The 24,221-nt window shown below is 53.9% G+C and overlaps 1 protein-coding gene across 1 annotated transcript; it reads right to left on the reverse strand.

The window, feature by feature from the left end:
• Positions 1-8,513: 8,513 nt before the first annotated feature.
• Positions 8,514-23,630, reverse strand: HEATR6 (HEAT repeat containing 6). The gene is made up of 20 exons (XM_053995467.1): positions 23,474-23,630; positions 22,687-22,794; positions 22,180-22,320; positions 20,967-21,082; positions 20,495-20,609; positions 20,172-20,273; positions 19,647-19,784; positions 18,493-18,770; positions 18,029-18,206; positions 17,555-17,761; positions 16,842-16,941; positions 16,293-16,654; positions 15,320-15,442; positions 14,709-14,795; positions 13,800-13,934; positions 12,647-12,769; positions 11,488-11,612; positions 10,576-10,672; positions 9,985-10,189; positions 8,514-9,534 (listed from the first exon to the last, which is right to left on the reverse strand). Exons 3-20 carry the CDS (start codon positions 22,315-22,317, stop codon positions 8,984-8,986), a joined length of 3,180 nt encoding a protein of 1,059 aa, XP_053851442.1. The 5' UTR covers positions 22,318-22,320; positions 22,687-22,794; positions 23,474-23,630; the 3' UTR covers positions 8,514-8,983.
• Positions 23,631-24,221: the final 591 nt, after the last annotated feature.

The following is a 24,221-nucleotide window of genomic DNA, read 5'->3' on the forward strand; positions in this document are numbered from 1 at the left end:
AGGGCCTGTGCCACCCCGGGCAGGCACTCAGTGGCCCCAGGACGTGTCTCACACCCGCCGTGCCCCCGGGCTGCGCTCCCACCGCTGCCCCTCCACAGGCTCCTGCCCAGGGCGGTCTGTGGGAGGCTCCGCAGGTGCCAGGGCAGAGCAGGAGCCGGGCTGAGCGCCCAGACCCCCCGGCACGGGCTGTGACACCCCCGCCCTGCACGGCCTGGGAACAGCCTGGCTCCTGTTCCCAGAAGGTCTCCTGTCCCTTTCAAGTGGGCTGCTGAGCTTTGACTTGGTCTTTGCACAGGCTTCATGGCATCGCATGATAATAATGTTCTGTCACAGTGGGTGACCTGGACCTTGTCCTGTTTCCACACATTTGGAACCACCTGGCTAATGAAGTGGATATCGTTTTCTGGTCCATCTCTCTCACCCCATCGCTCTTCCCCCTTGTTCCACGCCCCGCTCCTCTGAGCGATGTCGGGAGCCTCAGTGCGAGCGGCCTTTTCCCATCGTTGTCCGGCACAGCTCATTAACTCCTCTCAGCAGAAGAGCGTGGTCATTACGGCTCGGGGGGCCGGAGGGTGCCCCGCGGGGCTGGGAGCACATAGTTTCCCAGCCCCAGCCTGGCGGGAGCATCAGCCCGAGCTTTCAGCGGGAGGTGACTGCGGCTGGGAATGCGGGGCGGCTGCCCCGGGAGGGTTTTTTAATCTGAGCATGCTCTGCTCTGCCCTCAACCCTCCGAAGCCACCTGGTTCGCAGCCAGCCCGCATCGGCCGGCAGCTCCCAGGGCTGGAATGGCCTCACCTCCCGCTCGCCATCATCTCAGAGACTCCAGGCACCAAACCAGCAGCCCATCCCTTCGCACTCTCCACAAGGAGGGAAAAAACCATCCCGCTGCACCCGCCCGGTCCGGGCAATCCCTTACCCGCGGCCACATCCTCCTCCATCACCTGAGAGGGGCCAGCAGGGTTTGCCCTGAGCCGGGCTGCAGCTCCCACCTGGCAGCCGAGCCGTGGGTACCAGCAGTGGGTGCCAGCTGTGGGTGCCAGCCGTGGGTGCCAGCCGTGGGTGCCAGCAGTGGGTGCCAGCAGTGGGTGCTAGCAGTGGGTACCAGCAGTGGGTGCAGCAGTGGGTGCCAGATGTGGGTGCCAGCTGTGGGTGCCAGCTGTGGGTGCCAGCTGTGGGTACCAGCTGTGGGTGCCAGCCGTGGGTGCAGCAGTGGGTGCCAGCCGTGGGTGCCAGCCGTGGGTGCCAGCAGTGGGTGCCAGCCGTGGGTGCCAGCCGTGGGTGCCAGCAGTGGGTAGCAACCATGGGTACCAGCAGTGGGTGCCAGCCGTGGGTGCAGCAGTGGGTGCCAGCCGTGGGTGCCAGCCGTGGGTGCCAGCAGTGGGTGCCAGCAGTGGGTGCCAGCAGTGGGTGCCAGCCATGGGTACCAGCAGTGGGTGCAGCAGTGGGTGCCAGCAGTGGGTGCCAGATGTGGGTACCAGCAGTGGGTGCCAGCAGTGGGTACCAGCAGTGGGTGCCAGCCGTGGGTGCCAGCAGTGGGTGCCAGATGTGGGTACCAGCAGTGGGTGCCAGCAGTGGGTACCAGCAGTGGGTACCAGCAGTGGGTGCAGCAGTGGGTGCCAGCAGTGGGTGCCAGCAGTGGGTGCCAGATGTGGGTACCAGCAGTGGGTGCCAGCAGTGGGTACCAGCAGTGGGTACCAGCAGTGGGTGCCAGCAGTGGGTGCCAGCAGTGGGTGCCAGCAGTGGGTGCCAGCCGTCACTGCGGGGTCAGCCCCGGGCACGGCTCACAGCACGGGAACTTTGGCCCTGGCACCACACGGCAGAGCAGCCAGGAGCCAGGGCACCCCCCTGTCCTGGCTGTGGCGGCCTCGTGCCCCCCGGCTCCAGGCAGAGTGGGGACACAGGAGCCACTGGTGGGACTTTTCCTGCGAGCCACCAGGGCGGGCACGGCGCCGGGGGATTTCTGCCACGGGCGCGTTTGCGCATTTCGTATCTGCCTCTCGCTTCTTCCTCACAGTTTGTTTCATTTAACGCCTGAGCGCTCTGACCTCGCGGGCAGTGGGCAAGAGTTCCCACCAAAGCAGGCCATTAAACCCCCTCACGGAGATTTTTTTTTTTTTTTTTTTTCTCCTCTGCCCCCACTTGCGCTGAGATTTTCGCATTCCCGGCCTGCCCGCGCCTCCCCCACACGAGGTGATGTAATGTTTTGAGCCTCCTCCCATCCCCACCTTTATTAAATATGACCCGCGGCTGATCCCCGCGCGGGGCGAAGGGAAGCTGTGGTTTCGGGAGGGGTCAGACATGAAAGGAAGAGCTGCCCGCCCCGCGCGGGGCTCGCTCGCCAGGGCCACGGGGAGCCCTCCTGCCCACCACCCCGACACCCACGGCCTCCAGCACCACAGAGGTGCCACTTTCACCCTGCAGGGAAGTCGGGTCTGTTGGCGTGTTTGTTTAGGATGCAAATTACCTTTTTTTGCTTGCCTTCTCCCTCCCAGATCATGGACGCAGCCTTGGCTCTCCCTCTGCAGAGCTTCTGGGAGAGAGGCTCAGCCCTAGGGTGCCTCACCTGTGGGCTGAGCCCTGCTGTCCCTGTGCCCTGCAGTCCCCAGCACAGAGACCCCACTGACACCCTACGGATGCCCCATCACGGGCTGTGCTGCACAACCCACTCATCTCCCAGGGAAGGGACGTGTCCCAGCTGTCACCAAGCTACAGAGGGACGCTGTGGTGTGGAAACGACTCCTCTTCCACCTGTGTGCCCCCTGCTCCAAGCACAGCAAACATGAACCTGGGCATCACCCAGGAAGAGATGCCCTGGGGCTCAGGGATGGATTGAAGGGATGGGCTGAAGGGCATGGATTTATCTCCAGTCTGGTGTCCACCATGTCTGGTTTCAGCCCACAGGAGTGCCCAGACAGGGCTGGCACCGGGTGGGCTGTGCTGGCAGCAGTGTCAGCACCAGGGACACAATGGGGAACCTCCACGTTGCCCCTCCAGCCATGTGGGTGTACCCATGCTGGGGACATGCATCCCCCTGGGGACATCCATCACCCCCGTGCCCTCACCCAGAGCCCCGCACGTCCACCTGGCACAGGTGGAGGAGACAAGAGAGGAGCTGGGACTGGCCCGTGGGGGGACAGGAGCCACCCAGGACCTGCTGGGACAGGGCGCAGGGTGGGCAGGAGGACACCCAGCAGCAGCGTTTGTCTGTCACACTGATAATTAATGTTTCTCCCCTACACTTTGCAAATAACTCGCGACTCTCTTTGTCTGGTGATAAATGGCCCCTTTGAAGTTCTCCTTTCTCAAAAGCAAAGCAAAGAAACACTTTCATAATCTGTCTTCACCTCCCGTCCTGTGCCGGGGCTCTGCTGCTCTGGGGGGGCACAGGGGGCCTGCTGGCCCCTCACCTGCAGGTGGGACCCCTCTGGGGCTGCTTGGTGTCCCTTTGCTCTGCCAGGGGACAGGCAGTGGGGTCAGGACCACCTCAGCTCGTCCCCTGCCCATGGCCATGACAATGTGTCCTTCTGCACTGGTGGCCTTCCCAGCAGTGTGCCCCCACTCTGGGCCCTCCCAAAACCCCAGACCCCTCGTTTTCAGAGCCTGGGGGCTTCTTTCAGCCTCGCCAGGTCCTGAGCTGGAGGGGAGGGCTGGGGCTGGGCAGGCGTGGGGAGCAGGGACCCGCTGCAGGGCTGTTGGGGCTGCAGGGGTGCGGACGTGACCCAGCACCCACCGTGAGCCACACTCACATCCCCCTGCAGCTCCAGCTCACGCTCAGGTTCTGCTTCGCTGCCACAGCAAAACAAGTTCTGCTGGGCTATAAAAAGGCGCTGGAAGCAGGGCAGGCCAGGAGAGGGTCGGAATCCATGCCAGAGCTCTTGAGGTTGTCACTGGCTTACGTGTCAGGGCAAACAATGCTATCTGCCCGTGGGATCGCGGCACAAGGAACACCACAACAGCGGCCCAAACCCCAAACACGGGGTCACAGGGCAGAGCCGGGCAGGCAGAGGGTCCCCGAGCAGAGCCGGGCTGCCCCGTGCCCGCGGGCACCGTCCCACGCCTGGCTGTGCCCCATGGCCAGCGTGGCACTGGCCCTGTGGCCCCTCCCGTTGCACCCCGATCCCGGCGCCGGGCAGGGTGGCCCTGCTGGCCACTGTGTCCCCAGAGGGGCAGGCATTGCACAGATGCCATTCTGCTTTGCCGCGTGTCCTCTGACTCTTTATTAATTTTAAGACAAAGCGGAGGGAAGCGAGCTGGAACCAGCGCGGAGGTGGGGTTGTTTTCTGGGAAAACAAAAGCACCGTGGCCGGTGCCAAGGCCCAGGGGATGCTCAGGGCTGGAGGAGCTCCCCGAGGACAGGAGTCCCAAATGTGGGCCAGCTTCAGTGCAAGTCCCAGTTGCACTACAGGGAGGCCCAGCCCAAAACCCGGCCAGCCCCACACCCTACGTGTCACCCCATGACCATTGCCATGTGTCACCTGCCCCTTCGTGTGACAATGGTGGCACCAGACATGCTCTGTGCAGGGTGTCCCCACTGCTGGCTCCCCGGGCTGAGGGCAAGAGCTGCCACAACGGAACCAGAGAAATTCAAAAGGTCCCAAGAAAAGTAAAATCCAACTCTCCACGAGGAAATGCTGTGGGAGGCTGGCAACAACTTCCCACCTGTGGCAAGGGCCCCGCAATGGGCGCAGCCCAGCTCACCCCAGCCCCTGTTGCAGGTGAGACCCCCACTCCAAGCACATTTCCCTGCACCGGGTGCCCTCCCTGGGAGGGTCCGGCCCCGGCCCCCGGCAGGGTCCCCACCGGGCCGTGGGGGGAGCCGGGAGGGCAAAAATCAAAAGCAAATTGCGGGAGTCAATGGTGCGGAGCCGCGGGCGGCCTCAGCGGCTGCCGTGTGACTTTGATTCCCCTATCATAACCCCGAATTAAAAATTCAAGCAATTACTTGCATGGCTTCCCCCCGATTAGGCTGGGCCTCGCGTTCATTAATGCGGGCGCACAGAGAAAAGCCATTAGGGCGGCCGGTGGGGACGGTTTCGCTGAGAACAGTTCCGCTCCAGGAAGGAGCTGGGCCAAAGCCGAATTTCACACATCTCCGAGGCCGCCCAAGCACGGCCGGGGCCCTGAAAGCCGCCTTTGTGCCTGGGATGGGTCCCCACGGGATGGGTGGCACGCAGAGGGGCATCGCCTGGGCCGGCTGCTGGTAAAAGCGTCGGCAGCAGCGAGGGGACTGACCCGAGGCACGGCGATGTTTCTGCCAGCACCGAGCCGGGCGCCCCCCAAAATATTTACCCGGCCCAACCGCGGCGGTGTGGCAGCGCACGGGGGCTCACAGCAGGAGCGGGGGTGGTGGTTCAATCACCCAGCCCATCACAGCTCCCTGCACGAGCAAGATGTGGCAAGCCTCCCACCCGGCCAGCCCGGGTTTATGAGCAAATTTCAAGTTCCACATAGTTTTCCCTCCCATTCCAGTGCAAATGTTTTCCCTGCTGCTCCAGGAGAGGGGACTGGGGACGTCACCTGCCCAGGTTGTGCTCCCTGTGCCCCCACGGGAACCCCCCCACCCTGCAGCTGCCACCGTGCCAGCGTGCCGAGCGTGCCCCCTGCTCCATCGCTGGGCCATCAAGGAAATCTGCTGGACTGAAAAAATACCAGCACGTCTAGACTGAAATACCAGTCTGGGCTCCCGGGGAGCCAGAGGACCCCCCCGGAGCAGCGTGGGCTCCCTTTTCCCGGGGGTGGCACAGGAAGGCACGACCCCAGGGACAATCCTGCTCCCCGGGGCTCTCCAAGCCCCTTCAGAATCTGTGTCCCAGCTGGCGCTGCAGTGCCCAGAGCCCTGGAGTGCCCACGGTTTTCTTCCACACTCCTTCCCCCCCTGCCCACACCCTTCCTGCTGGGATCCCTCCTGCCACAGGCTTTAGCCCCCGGGAAGAGCGTGGTGACGGCCAGGTCAGGCCACCGAGGGTCGGGCCGTGCCCAAATCCCCTCGCCGGCCGCCGCCTCCTCCGAGCTGCCGGCTCCATCCATCAGCGGCGACCCCGGAGCCGCCCGAGAGGGAGCGCCGGGAGGTTGCAGAGGGGAGAAAAGGAAAACAGACAGGATAAAAATCACCGAATTAGCGGGTCCCAGGGAGGGACGGCCGGCGAGATAGCGCGGGGCCATTTTTTATGGCAGAGACAGCAGGCATGAACTGAGGATCAGCCTCTTCCCTTTGACCCCGCCACTGGAAGTCACCCCTGCCTCCGCCGCCGCATCGCTCACGGGCCGGTGTCACTGACACCGCAGTCACGGCCCCGGCAGGCTGCACCCGCATCCCCGGGGCCAGAGCCGCCGGCCGCGCCCGCGGCAGCGCACCGGGAGGGAAAACGCTCCGTTTGTCCCACGGGGAACGCGCCGTGCCCGCACCCGCTCGGACCCGGGCCGCGGCCGGGCCGGGGGCCCCGCGGGACATCCGCGGCGTGCTGGGGCTGGGGGCAGCCGTGTCCTGTCGGGGGACCCCCGGGCAGCACCGAGGGGACAACCAGGACCCCACCGAGGGGACACGGGCAAGCGGCGCCGCCGCTGTCGCCGTGCCCGGGGACGTGGTGCCACCTCGTGGCCCGGGGACCGGGGCCGCTCCCGGGGCCGCTCCCGGGGCCGGCGGACACGGCGGCGGCTGCCCGGGGATGCTCAGGGCGCACCAGCCGCAGGGTGGCCGGTAAATCACTGCCCTTGCTCCCCGGTCATAGAGACAGTTGTTGGCGGGAAGGGGAAAAAATGAATTAAAAAATAAAACTACCAATCAAAGTAGCTGCGGTGTTTTAACAGCCCCCAGGGACGCTGTGAGTGACCCGCTCCGGCTGCTCCTTGCCCAGGGCACAGCTCATCACCGCAGGTGTCCCCGGGGGCACCCGCGGGGCTGCAGGTGGGCGACCAGCCCAGGCTGCTCGGCACAGGAGACATCGCCGGGCTGCCATCGGGCCGGGCACTAAAGCCCTTTTGTTTTCCCCACCCAGTGACCCCGCGGAAGAACAGGAGGATTGTCTTTCAAACGGAGCCGATGTGGAGCTGAATGTCCCTTGCCACCTTGGCTATAAATCATCCTGCATGTGATAAGGTAATTACCTTCTCCTTGGAACTATTCATAGGAAAACCTATAAAGGGCCTGGCTTGTAAACACAACAATAAAGAGGCAGTACAATAAAACCTTGGCCAGGGTGGGGAAGGTGCTGCCTTTCCCCGGCCCCGAGCACCTCGTGCCCCACCAGGCCCTGGAGGACGGAGGCTGCAGCCAGCCCCGTGGCTCTCACTGCCAGCCAGGGGTGGCACAGGGCACACTTTGTCCCCAGAGGGTCAGCAAAGGGTGATGCCCTATTGGGAATGACAGCAGCTCCCATCTGCTTCCTGGGGTGCACAAAACCAGAGATTTCTCTGTTCAGAGAACAGCCCGACAGTGGATGGGGCTGCTGGAGCACACTCAGCTCAGGTACACCCTGCTCCCGAGTCCCACAGCTGCCTCAGCACCAGCATTCCAGCTGGTACAGGATGGAGGCAGCTCTAGAGATGTCAGCAACTTTGGGAAACAAATCCAGGCAAAGTTGTGTTTTCAGTGGCTGTGGGACAGATTTCTCCCCAAGGCAGTGGAGAAACACAGGCTTGGTTCAAGTGTGGGAGCTCAAAGATGGGATCAGCTACAGCTGCAGCAGGCAGAGAGGAAAGGAGCAAGTGAAGCTGAAGTGCAAATGCATCACTTGAAGCAGAGCCAGGACAGGCCCAGCAGGAATGCTCAGCTCTGCCTCCATCCCAGGGTTTCCAGCCTGACCACACACACGGGGCTGGTACAGCAGGAGACATCCCTGGCAGAGATCTGGCCCCATCCATCCATCCAACCATCCATCCATCCAACCATCCATCCATCCATCCATCCATCCATCCATCCATCCATCCATCCCCTGAAAAAGGCTCCATGGCTCCAGGAAGTTTTGGATACTCTCAGCACTTGAGGCCTGCTGAAACCAGCGGCGACGGTGGAAGAACAAAGCAGATGAATTTTGTATCCCCCAGAGGTTTTACGACAGGCAGGGCTTGCCCTGAGCTCTGTTCAAACATCCAGCCCAGGGTTAGGACAGCAGGCACTTAACTCTGAGAGCCCCAGAGCCCTGCTCATTCCTGGAGGTGCTGATTTGTCCCCAGCAACATCAGAGAGCTCAGCGCTCCCCCGGCTATCAGCAGAGTAAGCACAGAGCAAACACTGAGTAAGTAACACCAGCGGGAAGGAATGGAAGGGGACAGAACTCCAGAACCAGAAACGAATCCGTGTGCTGTTAGAACACCACTGCACCTCCCACAGAGGTGCCTGGAGAGCCAAAATTCCAGCCTTGGAGAACCTACTTGGAATTTTCTGGCTTAGGCTGCACAGTACCATCCACCTGGAAAGAAGGAATTCTGATTTTTTTTGGAAGACAGGATGAGTGGAGGCAGCAGCTCAGACCAGGTGTACAACACTGGGAACACAGACAGCTGAAGGCAAAGGCTGTTTGCTCTAAGCTATTCTTCAAATATTGGCGTATTTGGGTTTATTGCAGGAACACAAGAGTGACAACATTTGCAGTGCTCTGAAAAACAAAATTCTTCCAGCCCTCTGCTTTACAAACATGATTCTGGATCCTGCAGCAATAGGAACAAAATGCTTTGAGATAAGCTGAGGGAACAAGCAGCTTTATAAAATACACAGAGGAGGAAAAGGCGTTTGTTTTCCAAGTGGCGACGCTGTGACAGCAAAGTGCACAAAGCCCAGGGAGGGCAACGGCAGAGTTCCCCAAACACAGCAATAAAAAATAGCAATAATAAAAAAAAAAAAGAAGTCCTAGAGGCATTATTAATAAAGTCTGAAATAAAATACTTAGTATCAGCAGCAGGAAACTTTTCCTCCGGATGTCCTGTGCAAGGGAACACACCTCAGTGCTCCCTGTGGAAGTTTTGGTCACTGGAATGGGCATTTCCTTCAAGCTTCTGTCAGCTCCGTGGCACTGGTGTGGTGTGTCAGGACATCCTCCAGGTACAGGGACACTCTCACCCTGGCCTTGCCCTGCAGCTCTCTCTCTATGCCACTGAGATGGTCGATGGCTCCCTGCAAGCCTCTCTCCCTCTCCCCCGAGTCCGTGTGCAGCCCTGCCTCGCTCTCCTCGCCCGAGGACCTCAGGTACTGCAGCACGTAGGGCTTGATGGCCTCGCCGTGGTCCCTGAGGCTGCCCCCGATGAGGGGCAGGTCCGTGCTCCTGGCCAGCTGCAGCAGGTGCAGCAGAGCCCGGCAGATCTGGGTCCTGAGGCTGGAGCTGTACTTGAACTCCAGGAAGTCCTCGGTGTCCTCGCTCCTCTGCAGGGCCACCACCAAGGCACTCCAGATTTGGCAGAACTGCTCCGTGGAGCCGTAGCATTCCCTCTTGCTGGGGATGGACAGGGCCATGGCTGACTTGATCCGCACTTTGAAGTTCTTGCAGGACTTGACTACAGAGGAAAGGGCACTGAAAGCTTGCCTGGCCCAAGGAGCCTCTCCTGAAAAAAAAAAAAAAAAACACCAAAAAAACCCTTTTTTAATCAGCCAAAATATGCAAAACTATAAATGTCTCTTGACTATTTAATGGGCTGACATTTATTGAATTTATTGTCGTTTAAAAGAGCGAATCAGGGGTTATGAAATGAAATATTAGTTAAAACAGTTAATCTCCTGAAGTTTTACAAGAGGACATTTGGCTTTTATTCACACCTATAATCCCACCCTCACGCTGTTTCCTGACATGACAGATCCAGCTGAACACAGCAGCTACACCTGCACTGGCAGGAGCTGAGTCTGTTCCACTGGGGAGAGCCCTGGGAAAGCTGTGGCAGCCAGACTCAGCTCTGTTGGCTTCCCCCCTTCTTCTGCACCCCACTGGCAGCAGAGATGACGATCTGCTCAGCCCCACACGTGCTGAGGCAGCCCGAGGCAGGGGGGCAGGCTCTCACCGAGAGGCAGGGCAGGGTTCTTGAACACGTTCCCCAGCGCGTAGCACGCGTTCCAGCGCACCTTCATGGTGGCCTCGCTGCCCACCGTGGCAATCAGGGCCTGCAGGGACTCCTCCATGGCCTCCCTGAACCTGGGGTTGGCCACGTGGCAGGGCTGCAGGAAATGGAGCACGTTCCCAAGGGCACGGACAGCGTTGCTCTTCACCTGGAACACACAAACACCTCTCCGGTTTTCGGGTTGTTGGCAGGTTTGATTTCAAGCCTGCTGTGAAATCATCTCGGAGCCAGCAAGGAGCACAGCTGGCATCACACTGTGTCTTCCTAAATGCCACCAGAAAGATCATTCTCTGCAAATGGCCACAAACCAAACCAAAAACCTCTGTACTGTGGGAAAGCCCAGTCAAATTCCCTGCAATTCAAACAACACGGGAACCCTCTGAGCACCAGCCCTCTGGGGAGGATGTGAGCTGCAGCTCCCCTCAAACACTGGGGCAGAGACCTAAAGTAACTGGTGCCTTTTTCATTTGCTGTTTTTTTTAATGCAGGATTTAAATCACCAACCCTACCCCCCCCCTTTCCCCTGAGCCTTACCTTGTCTCTGTCCTTGGATGCTTCCGTGGCAGACCGTAGCAATTTCAGCAGCAGGAGATCAGAGAGCTCCTCCTGGAAGCTTTGTCCCATGGTTTCCCTGGCAGGAGAATCACCCTGTGAACACCCAGCTCGGCTGCTCCATCCCCAAAGATGTGACACCACCCTTTATAAAGGCCCATGAACAAACAACCTTCACTCTTTAGAGGGCTAATATGTAAGGCAGACCTTTCTGCATGTGACCACTATGTTTATTAATTTAAAACCAAACTATCAATGCAAGAAAGCTGGTTAGCAATGGTTAAATCTGTAATAAAAAACAGAGGGCAAGGAATTGCTCTGGGGCAATTCTGTAGCAGGAATATATGATAACTATTTTCCTGTTAAAAATGTAACAGTAGGTTGGGCTTCCCTCAGTCTCTGGCTTGAGGAAGGGTTAAATATTTATTAATTTTACTTGTGTTATGTTGAAAGTAAAGGAACCATGTAATTACACCAAGCAACATACAAGAAATGGAAAACTGAAAAGTTTTAAAGAGTCTCTCCTTAGAGTGACAGGACAAGTGGGAATGGCATCAAACTGAGTAGGTTTAGATCAGATATTAGAAAAAAACTGATCCCTGTGAGGGTGCCCAGAGAAGCTGCCCCATCCCTGGAAGTGTCCAGAGCCAGGCTTGACAGGGCTTGGAGCAAGCTGGGATAGTGGAAGGTGCTCCCAGATGGACACAGGATGCTCAGTGTCCCACAGTGGCAGACACACAGCAGAGGGTGGTTAAAAAGAAGGATCCAAGCCAAAATTCAGCTTTTTTTTTGATGTTAAGTATCACAGAATCATTTTGGTTGGAAAAGGCCTTGCAGAGCATGCAGGGGGACAGGGCAGGGAGGTGCCAGCCCAGGGCAGGGTGTGTCACATACATGTTGATGATCAGGGTGTCTGTCAGGTTGCCCAGGGACCAGGCTGCCTTGGCACGGACGTTGGGAGACTTGTCATGGAGGGAATTCAGAATGGCATTTGCTGTGTCTGCCACAAACATCACATCCTGTCAAAGCAAAAACTGCTGCAAAGTTACAGAGTTCTCAAAACACAGGGGATTTTCTTGGTAACACACTCTGGCTTTTCCAGGGAAAATGAGAGAGAGACCAGCTCTGTTCATTTTGTTTTCTAGGTGACACCTTCTAATGAGCTCATGGTGCTCTCTGCAGCTTTGCCTGACCTTTAATTAACAGTCCAGGCCTGAATGCTGACCAACTCCACCACTCTTGGGTAGCTGTAGCTGAAAAGCTTCAATGGATTATTTAATTCCATTGGTGATTTAGTTACTTTGGATTTTAACATAATTACATGGACTGCCAACCTTATACCCATCAAATCCCACTCTTAGAGTAATTGCTTCTCCAAACTCCCTGTTGAGCTGCCTGTCTAATCTTCTCTTCTATGGCACATTACATGTGCCTATGGTAAAGGATTTTCTTTCAAAATATTTTGGAATTAAACTCCAAAGTCAGCTACTGCATATTTTTTTATTAAAATCATTCACTTAAAGGTTACGTTGTAGAAACTAATCTTCCAGCTCAGCCAAGCTAAGATGATATTTTGTAGAAAAAAAATCCTTTTTTTTCCCTCCAAATAAGCTTTATTTCTTAGTTTTGTGCAAAACTGAGGGCCTCACATTAAAAACTTGTTGGAATCATAGAATCCTGGAGTTGGAAAAGACCTCAAAGATCGAGTCCAACACCAAACTCCCCAGAGCACTGTACAGCTGCTCCCTTCATCCCAGCTCCCCCTCACCTCTTGCAGCTCCTCTGTGCCAATCTACCCACTCCAGCTTCCATCCCTGAGAGCCTGGGAAGATCCTGACCTCTCTCCTCTCCCTCTCTGTTCTGCTTCACCTCCCTTAAAGCTGCACTGATTCTGCTCTCACACCAGAGGCAAGAGCAGGTCTGGAGCCAGTAAGGAAAACTCTAAATACGCTACAGGCCAAAAGTAAAGGGAATTAACTGCACACAAATCCATGTTCCACATCTCATGGTTCATTACAGAAGGGCTCAGAAGAAGGGCTGGGCTGGCTCTGACCTGCCTGAGGCACGGGAAGAGGATGTAGACTCCCAGGGCACGGGCAGCAGCAGCTTTCACCAGGGGGTTCTCGCTGTGGTTCAGGCCAAGCAGCAAGGTGACACACAGGATCTGCTGGTCCCCCTGCAAGAGGAGCAGCAGTGGCAGCAGGGGGGCTGAGGAGAGCCCTGTGCCACAGAAATTCTCTGCAACACCCTGTGCCTGAAGGAGCTCCCACTCCGAGCACGCCCTAGATAAAGCGAAGGGAGCAGTGTTCCAGGAGCCCAGCCAGGAAACAGGAATGCTTCCAGCACACAGGATCTCTGCTGTTAGGCAAGACCAAGAAGGAAATCAGAGTGTTAGCTCTCATCCAAAGCTGAAGGAATGGCCCATCAGAGCTAAGTCAGAGAGGATGGGCTGCTCTTGCCCCCCCTCCCTCTCTGCCCCTCCTTGGCCAGGACAGGCAGGCAGGGTGAGCTCAGCCTGGCCAGGTTGTCAGTTCACCAGCCCATGACAGAAGGTCACAGTGGGCACTGACTCGACCCCACTTGGCCACGGGGACAGGACAGGGGATGGGATCAAAGTACAGGGGGATGAAGTACACGCTGTACTTGGAGAATTCCAGAGATACTGCTGGACCAGCAATTCCTGGGCAAATGAGATCTGGCAGAGCACTCCCCAGCGAGGGCACAGTGACACAGAAGGAGCTGCACAATGCAGGGGGGATCCACTGCCAAGGCTTTCATGTTTAAAAGCATATTTCATGTTGCAAAGGGAAAAAAATGCACATGCAAACGGGTGCACAACATCAGGCCCAGGCTATTGGCTCAGCTGGCTCTTCAAAGGATTAATCAGCAGAATAACAATCCCTCAGCCCTCCCTCATGCCATGAAATTCTTGTCCTCCATCTCCTGTGCATCACTGCCAAGGCTGGGGCCAAAAAGCTGCTGTGACCCACAGTTTAATTGTTCTGACAGGTTAATTACTCCCAACATTGCCCTTTCCAGCCTTCAACAGTCACAATGTTCAGAATGAGGGAAAAAAAAAAAAAATTTGGGAAGGTTTCTTTACTTTCTCCTGGCAAGTTTTAAAAGGCTTTACACTACTGTAACCTGGTGGACAAGGACAAAGCCTCAAAGGTCAAACCACCACATTTAAAGGTGTGTTCTCCTACCTGCAGGAGGCTGAAAGCCTCTGGTAAGATAGAGGACAGGGCATCACAGGCACTTGTCTGGAGAGTGGCATGGGGGGAGTTCTGCAGGGTGCCAGGTAAGGGGCCGTTTAACATCATCGTCCAGAAGGTCACAACCTGCAGCAGAAGCAGCCAGGTTTATCTTTTAAACTCAGCAATTAAGCCCAATTTCTTGTCTTAAAGATGATCATCATACCCTGAAATTTAAACTGCATTAAATAGAGTTGCAATCCCACTCCTGATCCACACAGCTGAGTGTTTTCATTTGCCTGACAATTTACATTCATAGCAAATAACAGGAACCTGATGCTACTGAACACATTTCCTGTCTTGTAGGCTCAAAGCTTAGCATGAGCCAAAGAAATTTTTAAGCTTGTCTTCTGTTCACAGAAGGAAGACTTAAACAGGCCTGTATTATTAAACTTCTGCAAACTTAGCCAACAAACAGCTCATTAAGTCTTCTAAATTCACATATATTGTGGTTCTGCCCACTCTCTCTGCACTTGGGACCAGCCAGAAAATGTAGGTTGGCTCTTTAACAATGCAAATTCACCAAAATTCTGAAAGTTTTATGCGGCAGTAATGACACACACAAAATCAGTGCTGTTCTTCCAGCTCTCTGAGCTACAGCAGGCTAGCAGAGTTGGGAAGAGGAGAGGCAAAGACACAGGGTTAACATCATGTAAAAGAAATAAACCCCAACACATCTGTCCACAGACAAGAAGAACTGCCAAATGACTGCAGGGAGTCTCCAGAAATTGTCCATCCTGGCATCCACAAAGCTGCAGTCTGAGTCCCTTCCTGCCTCCCTGCAATTATTTGTCTGTGTCAGTGCCAGTGACTTTGCAGAGGGCAGGGAAGGAGCTCAGTCAGGTGGAATCTCACACTTACCACGCTGACAGGCACCCTCTGCTCAGGGGCAGTGGGGGAGTCTGGTTTGTGCTGCTGCAGGACACCCGTGCCCAGCTCCTCCAGAAGCTGCAGAGAACAAAAAGCAAGGGGGTTTTCATCAGGGATGACTCAAGGACCATGGAACTACAGAACCTGCATCTACTCAGCCAGGGAACAAAAATAAAAGATTCAGTACTGGTTTGGGCTGTTCTGTCCCTGCTAGTACTGGAATTAGAGGAAAAGCCTTTCCTACATAAAGTCTCCAGCAAGCACAGCATAACAAACTACAGCACAAAGAGGAAATCTTTGGGTCACAGAGTCCAGTCCCTGCACCAGCTGATGCTCAGCCAGGGAAGCACCAGTGTTGTGGTCCTTGCACTTCCCAAGCTTCCTGGTGACTCAGCAGAGCAACAAAATTCTGCTGAGACTTCAAGACTGGAAGCTGAAGGTGCATTTCTCCAAGTGTCAGGGTACTGAATTTCTGTATCACACACACAGATGCTCTGAATATTCATTACCACTCATCTGCATTTGCAAAGCACACAGACAGATAAAACTGACTTGGTAAAACAAAAAAAAAAAACCAACACTGACGTGTCTCCTGCTCTTACTTTGGCTCCATGAAGCTGAATGGATGGATCCATTTCTTCCATGCATCTGCAAGCCACTTCTCCAAGTCCCAGGAAATAGCTCTGAGCCATAGGGAAATAACCTTTCACAAGAAGAGCCAACACCTAAACACGGACAAAAAAAATTCCATTCAGCATTTCTTCCTTCTGTTTACCCAAAATACCCCAACTACACACTGAAATGATGTTAATGGGCTAATCAACCCTGGCACCACATACTGAACTCTGATGTAACAGATACACCTTGCAGCACAACTTCTGGAATACCAGAGCTGATTAAAAGCCTCCCTGTTCCATTACATTGTTCAAAGAAGAGCCACAGAAGCACTATCAGGTAGCAAGACCATGAATTATTTACTGTAAGTGAGGGCTTCTGTAGCCAAAAAAACTGAGAGCAAGACATCCTGTACCTCCTGTAACACTGCTGCTGCATTCTGTGAAGCTGGATTTAACAAGTATTTACTGTTCCAGAAAAAGAGTGAGACTTCTTGGGATGCATGTTACAAAATCTTACCCTCTGCTGTGGCTACATGAATTAAAACAAAGCCAAGCCTCAGCATCCACAGGTACTCCCTGAGTCACTCCATAGCTCCTTGCAGACTGTTCTCTGACTGCAGGGCTCTTTCCCACTGTTTTCCACCAGAACTTTAATTTGGGTCCTGTATGGAGGAGTTTGCACGGGGAAGACTCGCAGTCTGCCAGCACACACCCCCAGAAAATACTGAAAAGAATCCTGAAGATAAAGAACCACAGGCAGGTGGACTTGCAGCAGCGGGTTTGCAGCGGCACAGCCACGCTGTGGCCACGGGATCAAAACCTTTCTGCTCGAGTCACAGCAGCTCAGCCCCAGCAAAGGCCTGGGCCTCAATCTCCCTGGGAAAGCAGGGAGCAAAGGGAACCCACAAGTGAGGGAGGCAGCTGGATGGGAGCCAAGCTCCCCGAGCACCCCTCCCACCTGCAGGGCCTCCAGGCGCAGGGGACACGGCTCGTAGACGCTGCACAAGGACGGGAAGCTGGCGTCGCTGTCGGAGCAGGAATCCTCCCTGGGCAGGACGACGAGGGACACACACAGGCGCAGCAGCCAGCAGGGCTCGGGAGGGGCACAGCCTGCAGGACTCTCCTGAGGGCTCTCCCCTGCCCAGGGCACTGCTTTCCTCCACTGCTCGCAGGAGCCGAAGCGCCGAGGGGTCGCGCTGCCGCTGCTGCTCAGCCCCGAGGAGCTGGGCTGCTGCAGGAGCAGCTGCACCTCTGGCAAAGGTGCCTGGACAGAAACGATTGCCCCCAGCAACGTGAGGCTGGAAACTCGAACGTTGACATCTGCAAGAGACAGTGGGGGGAGAAGAAAAAGGAAAAAAACCTCCATGAGAACCTCACCGACAGCCCAGCATCCTCCCTCAGCAGTTTTTAAGACAAGATGGATTATAACATATAAACATCCACTGCTGCTGAATTTTGAATTCTGGAGCACAGAGGAGGGGAGGAATATAGCAGAGAGAATGCAAACCTTTGTGAGAGATGTAGGGCTTGATCTGGTTCCACACCCTGGTAAGCAGCCCGGGTTTCAATCTGCTGTAGGGTGCATTGGAAACCAAGTTTGCAAGGCACTGAAAGAGAGAAAGGTGCTGGTTACAATGTCAGCCTGGCCTCCAACAGGTCTGTTTTTACATTTGTAATTTAGGTCACTCAGGCAGCTCATTATCTGAGGGCATCTGAAAAAAACCCACCCCAATTATCTGCTGGATACAAACTTGGGTTTAATTACTTTGACATGGCATAAAGACCAAGGAATTTTGATAGCTCATGGAAGGAGTTGTCAATTTGGATTCCAGTTTTAAAGTCAATGTGAGTCTTCAGGATCATTTTATAGGTTCATTCAGCTCCAAAAAGACTAAAAAAAAATGCAGAAAAAAGGACTGTGCTGAAAAGAAACCCCAAGACTCTGGATGGAACTCTGAGGAACCTGGTCTAGTGGAAGGTGTCCCTGTCCACAGCAGGGGATTGAAACAAGGTGATCTTTAAGGTCCTTTCCAACCCCAACCATTCTGTGATTCCACGATTCTGTAGGATGACTCAATGAACTCTTGTGAGGTGACAAAGGTCTGTTTGTCACCACCACCTCACCCCTCAACAGCAATTCTGTGCCATCTTTCTTCAGGACACAATGCAGAGAGCAGTGTCAGCCCTTGGGAGCACGTGGCACATCTGCAGTGCAGGTACCTTGACTATTTGTGTCAGTGTCTGAGAGGAGGACTCTGCCACCAGGGCCAGCAGCAGGCAGCGGTGCAGCTCCCGGATGCTGGAAGCAATGGTGACAGAGAAAGGAGTAAAAGCTCTCTTGTGGTCATTGGCATCTTCAGCCACAGACAGGAACTGCTTAGAACCTTCCAGGAAGGCTGAGAGGACTTGAAGAGCACAGGCACGTGTCTGAAATGATAAAACATTTGTGGTACCTTTTAACACCTCCTTCGAGCAGATGGAGAATTTTAAAATATATGAAATCCTCTCTAGTGAGAGAAAGTTCAACTCCAACTATCTTTTTTTTCATTACTTTAGGCAATATAGAAACAATCCTTTGTTTCCTTAGCCAACGCTTCCTATTTATTTCTTGGGCAGTAGCCAAATACTTACTGAAGGCCAGAGGTGACAACTCCTAAGATTAATGGGGGAAAACAGAACAATTTTTGTACTCACCTTTGGAGAAGGGTCCTTTAGAGCAATAGTCATCAGGGACACAGACTGGGGGCTGCCAATACCAGGGGCATCAGGAACAAATGCTGACCAGTAGCCATAAAGAACTCTCTTTTCTATTGACTTTATAGTGGAGAGGAAACAGGCCAGAGCCCCTTGGCGAACATTGGCTTGGTAAGACCTTAAACACAAATGAAAAGATTAATGAAAACAGCAGGGACAAGGGATGGGCTCCACCACTTTCATGTATATTAGTGGCTGGCTGTGAGAGGAAATCTTTTGGACCAAGAGCAGGAAGAGGAAGAGCAAATTTACTTCCAAACCAACACAAATTATTGCCCTCCAATTTTCTCGTACCGTCTCATAAATCGAAAGGGAAAGTGATTCCCTCAGCAGTTCTGACTAAGAACAAAGGATGGCGAGGAAGGGTTTTGTGGATCCCACGTTTGCACGTGCACAGCAATCACCTCACTTTGCTCTGTATTCCACCCTCGGTGTCGGAATACTCCGACTCGCTGCTGCTGAAGCGTTTCCAGGGCTGTGAGCTCGGGGGATCCTGCCCAGCACACACGTCTGACACACGAGGCCGAGGCTCCGGGCAGGGGCTGCTCTGCACATCCCCCAGGTGCAATTTCAGCATGTCTGCTCCCAGCACTGACTCATTTCCTGCATCCTCTGAATCTTCTCTTCCTTCTTCCTCAAGCTCTCCCTTCTTTTGTTTCCCTTTGCACTTTTTTCTTCGGCTCTAAGACAAAAAATTGATTTTTCTTAGTCAGTGCTTAACGAATACATAAATGCAGTTACATGTCTCTGCAATACTCTACACACACAGAAACAGTCACTCTTTTAGCATGTGAGTTTTTAAATTCTGCTTATTAGTAGCAACAGTCACAAAATTTCAGAAATACCTAAGTAAACAGTTTATAAGTGAATAGCCTCAAAAACTAACCTTTGACTTCTTCATCAGTAAAGCAAAATATATCCAAGGAAACTTTTAGCTAAAAATCCTATTTCACACAAAAGTGATTAAAGAACAACAAGAAATACTTCTGCAGTTCTTTTAGATTTACGGAAGTTAACACTAACTAACCTTCCTTTTCAGCACCTAAAAAGAAACAATTCAACATGACTAGATAACCCTATTTTCTCTGATGTCTTTCAGATAATCAGTAATCCAAAGTATTTACATGTTAAAAAATAACCTGTTGAAGGATTGAGCAGAACAGATGAGGCAAGAAATCAGTCTTAAATGAACTTGACTTCCCTAAGAAAGAGTCAAACAATTGTGCAAGTGTTAGGAGAGAAAACGTGACTTATAAAATCAAAAGCTTTGGCAAGTTTGCACGCATCGATCCCGTGCCTGCAGGCCAGGAATTCTTGGCTATGGATGAATAATTGTTGCACAGAGCTTAACTGAGGAAAGCCAAGCCCTGCAGAGCCATTTGTTCCTGTCACCTGAGTTCCCAAAGCAATTTTACTCAGTGCAGAATTTGTAATCATCACCTTTGAAGCAAAGAATTAAATGTCCCACATGCTCGGGACACGAAGAGCCACCAGTATCATGACAGGTGAGACACAACCACAACAAACAGGCTGGAGGATCAGGAGCAGCCCAGCTTACCCCTGTCTGCTTGGAGGTGGCTGGTTCTGCCTGCTCCTGCTTGACAGGTGACCTTTTATCATACTGAGGTAAGGGAGCAGGGTACAGGGCTGTGGGCACCTCTATGCTCAGTCCTGGCAGCCCGTGGAACATGCATTTCTGCAACAGGAACACAAAGGTTAGCGTGCTGTCCCTTTCTCATGCACAGATTTATTGAATTCACCCATTTTCAGCTTCCCCTGGGTGCTGCCTCTCACATATATAAGGCTATGCAACATCTGAAATCCATCTACATGTAGAAGGATTTCAAGTAGGTCCAAAAAAAACCCCAAGCCTCCCATCTTCCTCTCACATTCTGCAGTGGGAAGTGCAGTGAAGATGCTGTGAGAGAAACTCAATATATTTTTCTTTAACATCTCACACTCCATTTCCCCTCATGCTCAAGCTTCTCTGCTCCCTTTTGCTCATCTTCTACTGTTTCCCACTTAACAGCACCTGGAACCTCCCAGTGTCTGCCTCTTCCTCCAGGTGGATTTAAGGATTTACCTTTAACACTGCCAGAAGAGCTCCAATTTGGTCAGTTTGCATCAGTTTCATCTTCCCACCATTGAGAAGTGACTGGACACCTTTCAGTGCACTTTGCAGTAACTGAAAACAAAGAATTACTTACTTTTCCTTCCCAAAATGCTGCAGGTTCACATCTTTCAAGTAACTTTCTAGGCAGTTTCAGTTTTGCTCAATTGGGTCAGTAATATGATAAATTATAGACTAATAAAGCAAAGTCTTAATTGACAACATTCCAAATTCCATATATTCCAGCAGCACAATCTCCTAATTAGAGTATTTTAGACAATTAGACTCACACTTACCATGCAAAAAGTGATGTCATCCACATCAGTGGTTTTTGAAGACTGCAGAACACTCAGGAAAGTTTGAAAACAGACAATTCTGTAGGACTCCTCCAGGTACGGCTGTCCAGGGACACTAAAATTAGAGCAGGAGGAGACACGAGGTTGCTTTACAGTGTGTCCATAGGCTCATAAAGTTGCACAAAGTCCCACCCAAGCCCTCTGTTAGCCTGCAGAGCCCCAGCTGGATGGATGGCTGATGGAAAGGGGCCAGCTCTACCATACAGAGAACAAAATGAAACCTTCTGCACAAAAAATCAGACAGCACAACAGCTTTTCTTTCCTTCCCTGTAACATTATTTCTGGAAGACTGAGAGTTTATGGGTTTATGCACAGATGAAGCTCTGCATTTCAAATTCATGCACCTCCACCTTGCTGGCCCTGTGCTGGCAGATGTGCACTTTCTGACCCACCTGAAAAGGCTGGTACACACCTGAGACACAGGTTTGCCATGCTGCGCACAGCTGCCCTCCTGAGCTCCACCTCTGGCTGGGCAGGGTCACTGAACTGCAGCAGGAGCCCAGCCTTGCCCAGCAGATCCGGGAGATACTGAAAACAAACCAGCAAAAGCCATTAGGGGTCAGTGCTCCTCCCTCAGCCTCCTGGGTCTCCTGTTTGGGGGATAGACATCATGGGAGGTGGCTGGAGCCTGGCTGGACATCAGGTGCCCACCAAAACTGCCCCTCAGATGGGCAGGGGAGAGAAAACATAAGGCTCATGAGTTGAGACAAGGACAAGGAAAGGTCACCCACTGATAACCATCATGGGCAGAGCAGACCTGACTGAGTGAAATTAGTTGAATTCATTACCAACAAAAAACAAAGCACGATAACGAGAAGTAAAACAAACCCTAAAAATTCTCAGCTGCAATTTCAGATTCTGGAGACAGATTCATGTTTAGAAAAAACAGCCTGAAAACCTTAAGTCCTCTTATTTTGTATTAAGAAAGGACACAGTTGAGCACAGTTCAGCTGAGTCCCAGTTTAAGCTCTCTTCCCAGACAAGAAGCTAAGCTAGGAACAACTGCTGCACCAAACTGCTGCCACTACATGGGCTACAAGCCCACACAAGCTGGCAGCTCCCAAACTGTGAGCATCACCACCCCATGCTCAGCCCAACAGCAGAGACTGCTCTGCAAGCTGCCACGAGCTGCTGACAGCAGGAGGATTCAGCATTTCAAACGCTGCCAGCTGCAGCAACAAGGAGCTTCACACAGGACTGAGACCCGAGAGCCGCTCCTGTGAAACGGCGCCGGGCGAAAGCCCTGATCTGGTTACAGGATGGATTTCAGCATCCTCAGTGGAGCCTGCCTGGGGAGTTTTGTGCAATTTCAACCTCCCCGTGGCCTTCCTGCCTGAGGCACAGGGTGGGTGGTCTGCAGGCTAAGCCTGTGCCCTTATTTAATGGTGATCTCAACAGCTGCAGCCTGCAGGTACAGAGTATTCCACATGGGAATAATAATTATTAATAAATACAACTGAAATTCCCATGAATATCAACCACTATTTAAATGTGATTTAATCTTAGCATGAAAGGTAACGCAATTTGAGAACTTTTTTATTCTTTCTCTCAGGAAAAAAGATAAAGTACAAACAGCAGTGGTGCAAATACTTTTGTTGTTACTTTCTCTCTGTTTGTAAACTTACCTTCTGACACTTGGGCCCATTGTTGTAAACAAGAGCTGCTAAGGCCTGCAGAATTTCAACATGTGTCCAGGAGCTGCACTGCCTCAGAGCAGAGATGCAGTAGGAGAGAAGGAAATTCAAGTTCTGCTCATCAACCATCACCTGCATAACAGAAAAGGTTCAAGATAAACATCATCTTGTACTGCTGCAGTCAATAAACCCTGAGAAACTGCTCACAGGTTTGGGTGATCTGGCTGTTAAAACACACCAGCAGAGATCACACCTGACCAGAAATGGATAAATCTGTACAAGTGTCCTAAAACCAAGACTATTTCCCATGGTGAATCACTTCTGACTGAGAGGTGGTTTTATGAGGAACCATGCTAAAACCAGATCAGAGCCTCAGCTACCCAAAAATAAGTAATACAGTGAAAATCCAAGAAACTCTGCCTGAAGGTTGGCTCCACAGCCCTGGAAAAAGACAGAGTTCCACTGGCTTTTTGAGGGACATGACCAAACTCTTCCTACCTGATATCTGTTGAGTAAGTGATGGATAAGCTGACAGACTTTGCTGACGAGATGTTCCTGATCAAGGGGAACCAACTGACAGGCTTGGACAAGCACAGCACAAACATCCTGGAAGAGAAAGGCTCGGTTTATTATTTAGGGACTACAAAGACAGCAATAATGGCTCAAGAAAAATACCAAGTTAGATCAAGGAACAGAAGAGTACTGTCCAAAAATCAATTCATTCCAAAGTGCAAAGTAAGCCTGCTTTGGAAATAAAATTAAGAAGAACCAGTGTGATAATTAAGTCTGTTGCCAATGGAGCAGCATCCATGCTGCTCATCTAGAGTGCTCAGCTTTCAAGGGCTTGCTTTAAAGTTTAAAAAATATTATTTTTCCAACTACAGAACTATAAAAATTGCCGAGGCCCACAGTCCCACCCGCATCTCCACCCGGCAGCGCTTTGGCACGGGGCAGCAGAGCTCAGAGGCACCGGGGAGCCGGAGGAGGGCCCGGGGGGGGGAAGATTTGCGGGAACATCCCGCCCGCAGCGGGGGGAACGTGGGCTGGAACCCTGGGGGACACGGGGGCAAAGCCGCACCACGCCGTGCCCACAGCGGCCCTGCCCAGCCCGCCACACGTGCGCTCCGACACGGCACGGCCGCCTCCTCATCCTCATCCTCATCCTCATCCTCATCCTCATCCTCATCCTCATCCTCATCCTCATCCTCATCCTCCTCCTCCTCGTCCCCGCGCGGACACAGCCGCGGAGCCGCCCCAGTGCCCGCGCCCCATATCCCCGCGGTACCTGCGGGCCGGGCGCGGCCGCGGGCTCGGGCCCGCAGCTCTCGGAGATGAGCTGGTCGAAGAGCAGGTGCAGCTCCGTGCGGCGGCCTCCGTCGGGCCGGGCCCGCAGCGCTCCCAGCCGCGCCAGGCAGCGCCGCAGCGACCCGGCCGGGCCCGGCTCCGCCATGGCCCGCGCCCCGCCCCGCCGCTATGGCAACCGGAGCCCTTCCGGGGCGGCTACGGCGGCGCTGAGGGCCGGGCAGGGCCCGCGGCAGGGCCCGCGGCAGGTGGCGGTGCCCGCCCGCCTGTGGGACAGCCCGGCGCTGTGCGGGAGCAACGGCGAGTGTTGGAGCGCAGCGTCAGGAAGGGCGGCACGGCCCCTCCAGAGCATCGCGGCGCTGCCGAGGCCGTCACTGAGCACATCCCCCAAGCGCCGCATCCGCGCGGCTGTTGAGTCCCCCCCACCCCAGGGATGGGGACGCCACGCGTGGGCAGCGTGTTGTTCCACGGAGAAATTTTCCCGGTGTCCAGTCTGAACCGCGCGTGGTGTGGAGGATGTGATGGCTGTAAGGCAGAATGAGGGCTGCCGTGCTGTAAGAGGCCGCTCCTGTGCCATGGCCCTGTCCCAGCCCTGGCCGTAGCCAGTCCAGGCCAGACACAGGGCGTGCTGCCATCCCCAGCCCTGGGGACGTGGGACCAGCGGCTGTGAGCAGGAACCGGCTCCCCGTCAGGGGATGGGATCTGCATCTCAGCGGCACGGACACCTCGCT

This window comes from Vidua macroura, chromosome 20 (genome assembly GCF_024509145.1).
Source record: "Vidua macroura isolate BioBank_ID:100142 chromosome 20, ASM2450914v1, whole genome shotgun sequence".
Lineage (NCBI taxonomy): Eukaryota > Metazoa > Chordata > Aves > Passeriformes > Viduidae > Vidua > Vidua macroura.

What these genes read in the sequence shown, in the direction of transcription:
- HEATR6 (XM_053995467.1), bottom strand. Translation starts at nt 22,317, where the DNA reads ATGGTTGATGAGCAGAACTTGAATTTCCTTCTCTCCTACTGCATCTCT. An exon ending in TAAAGGACCCTTCTCCAAAG is followed by an intron (nt 17,762 to 18,028) that starts GTGAGTACAAAA and finishes TTATCATTTCAG; the next exon opens with ACACGTGCCTGTGCTCTTCA. An exon ending in AGGCTTTCAGCCTCCTGCAG is followed by an intron (nt 12,770 to 13,799) that starts GTAGGAGAACAC and finishes CTCCTCTTGCAG; the next exon opens with GGGGACCAGCAGATCCTGTG.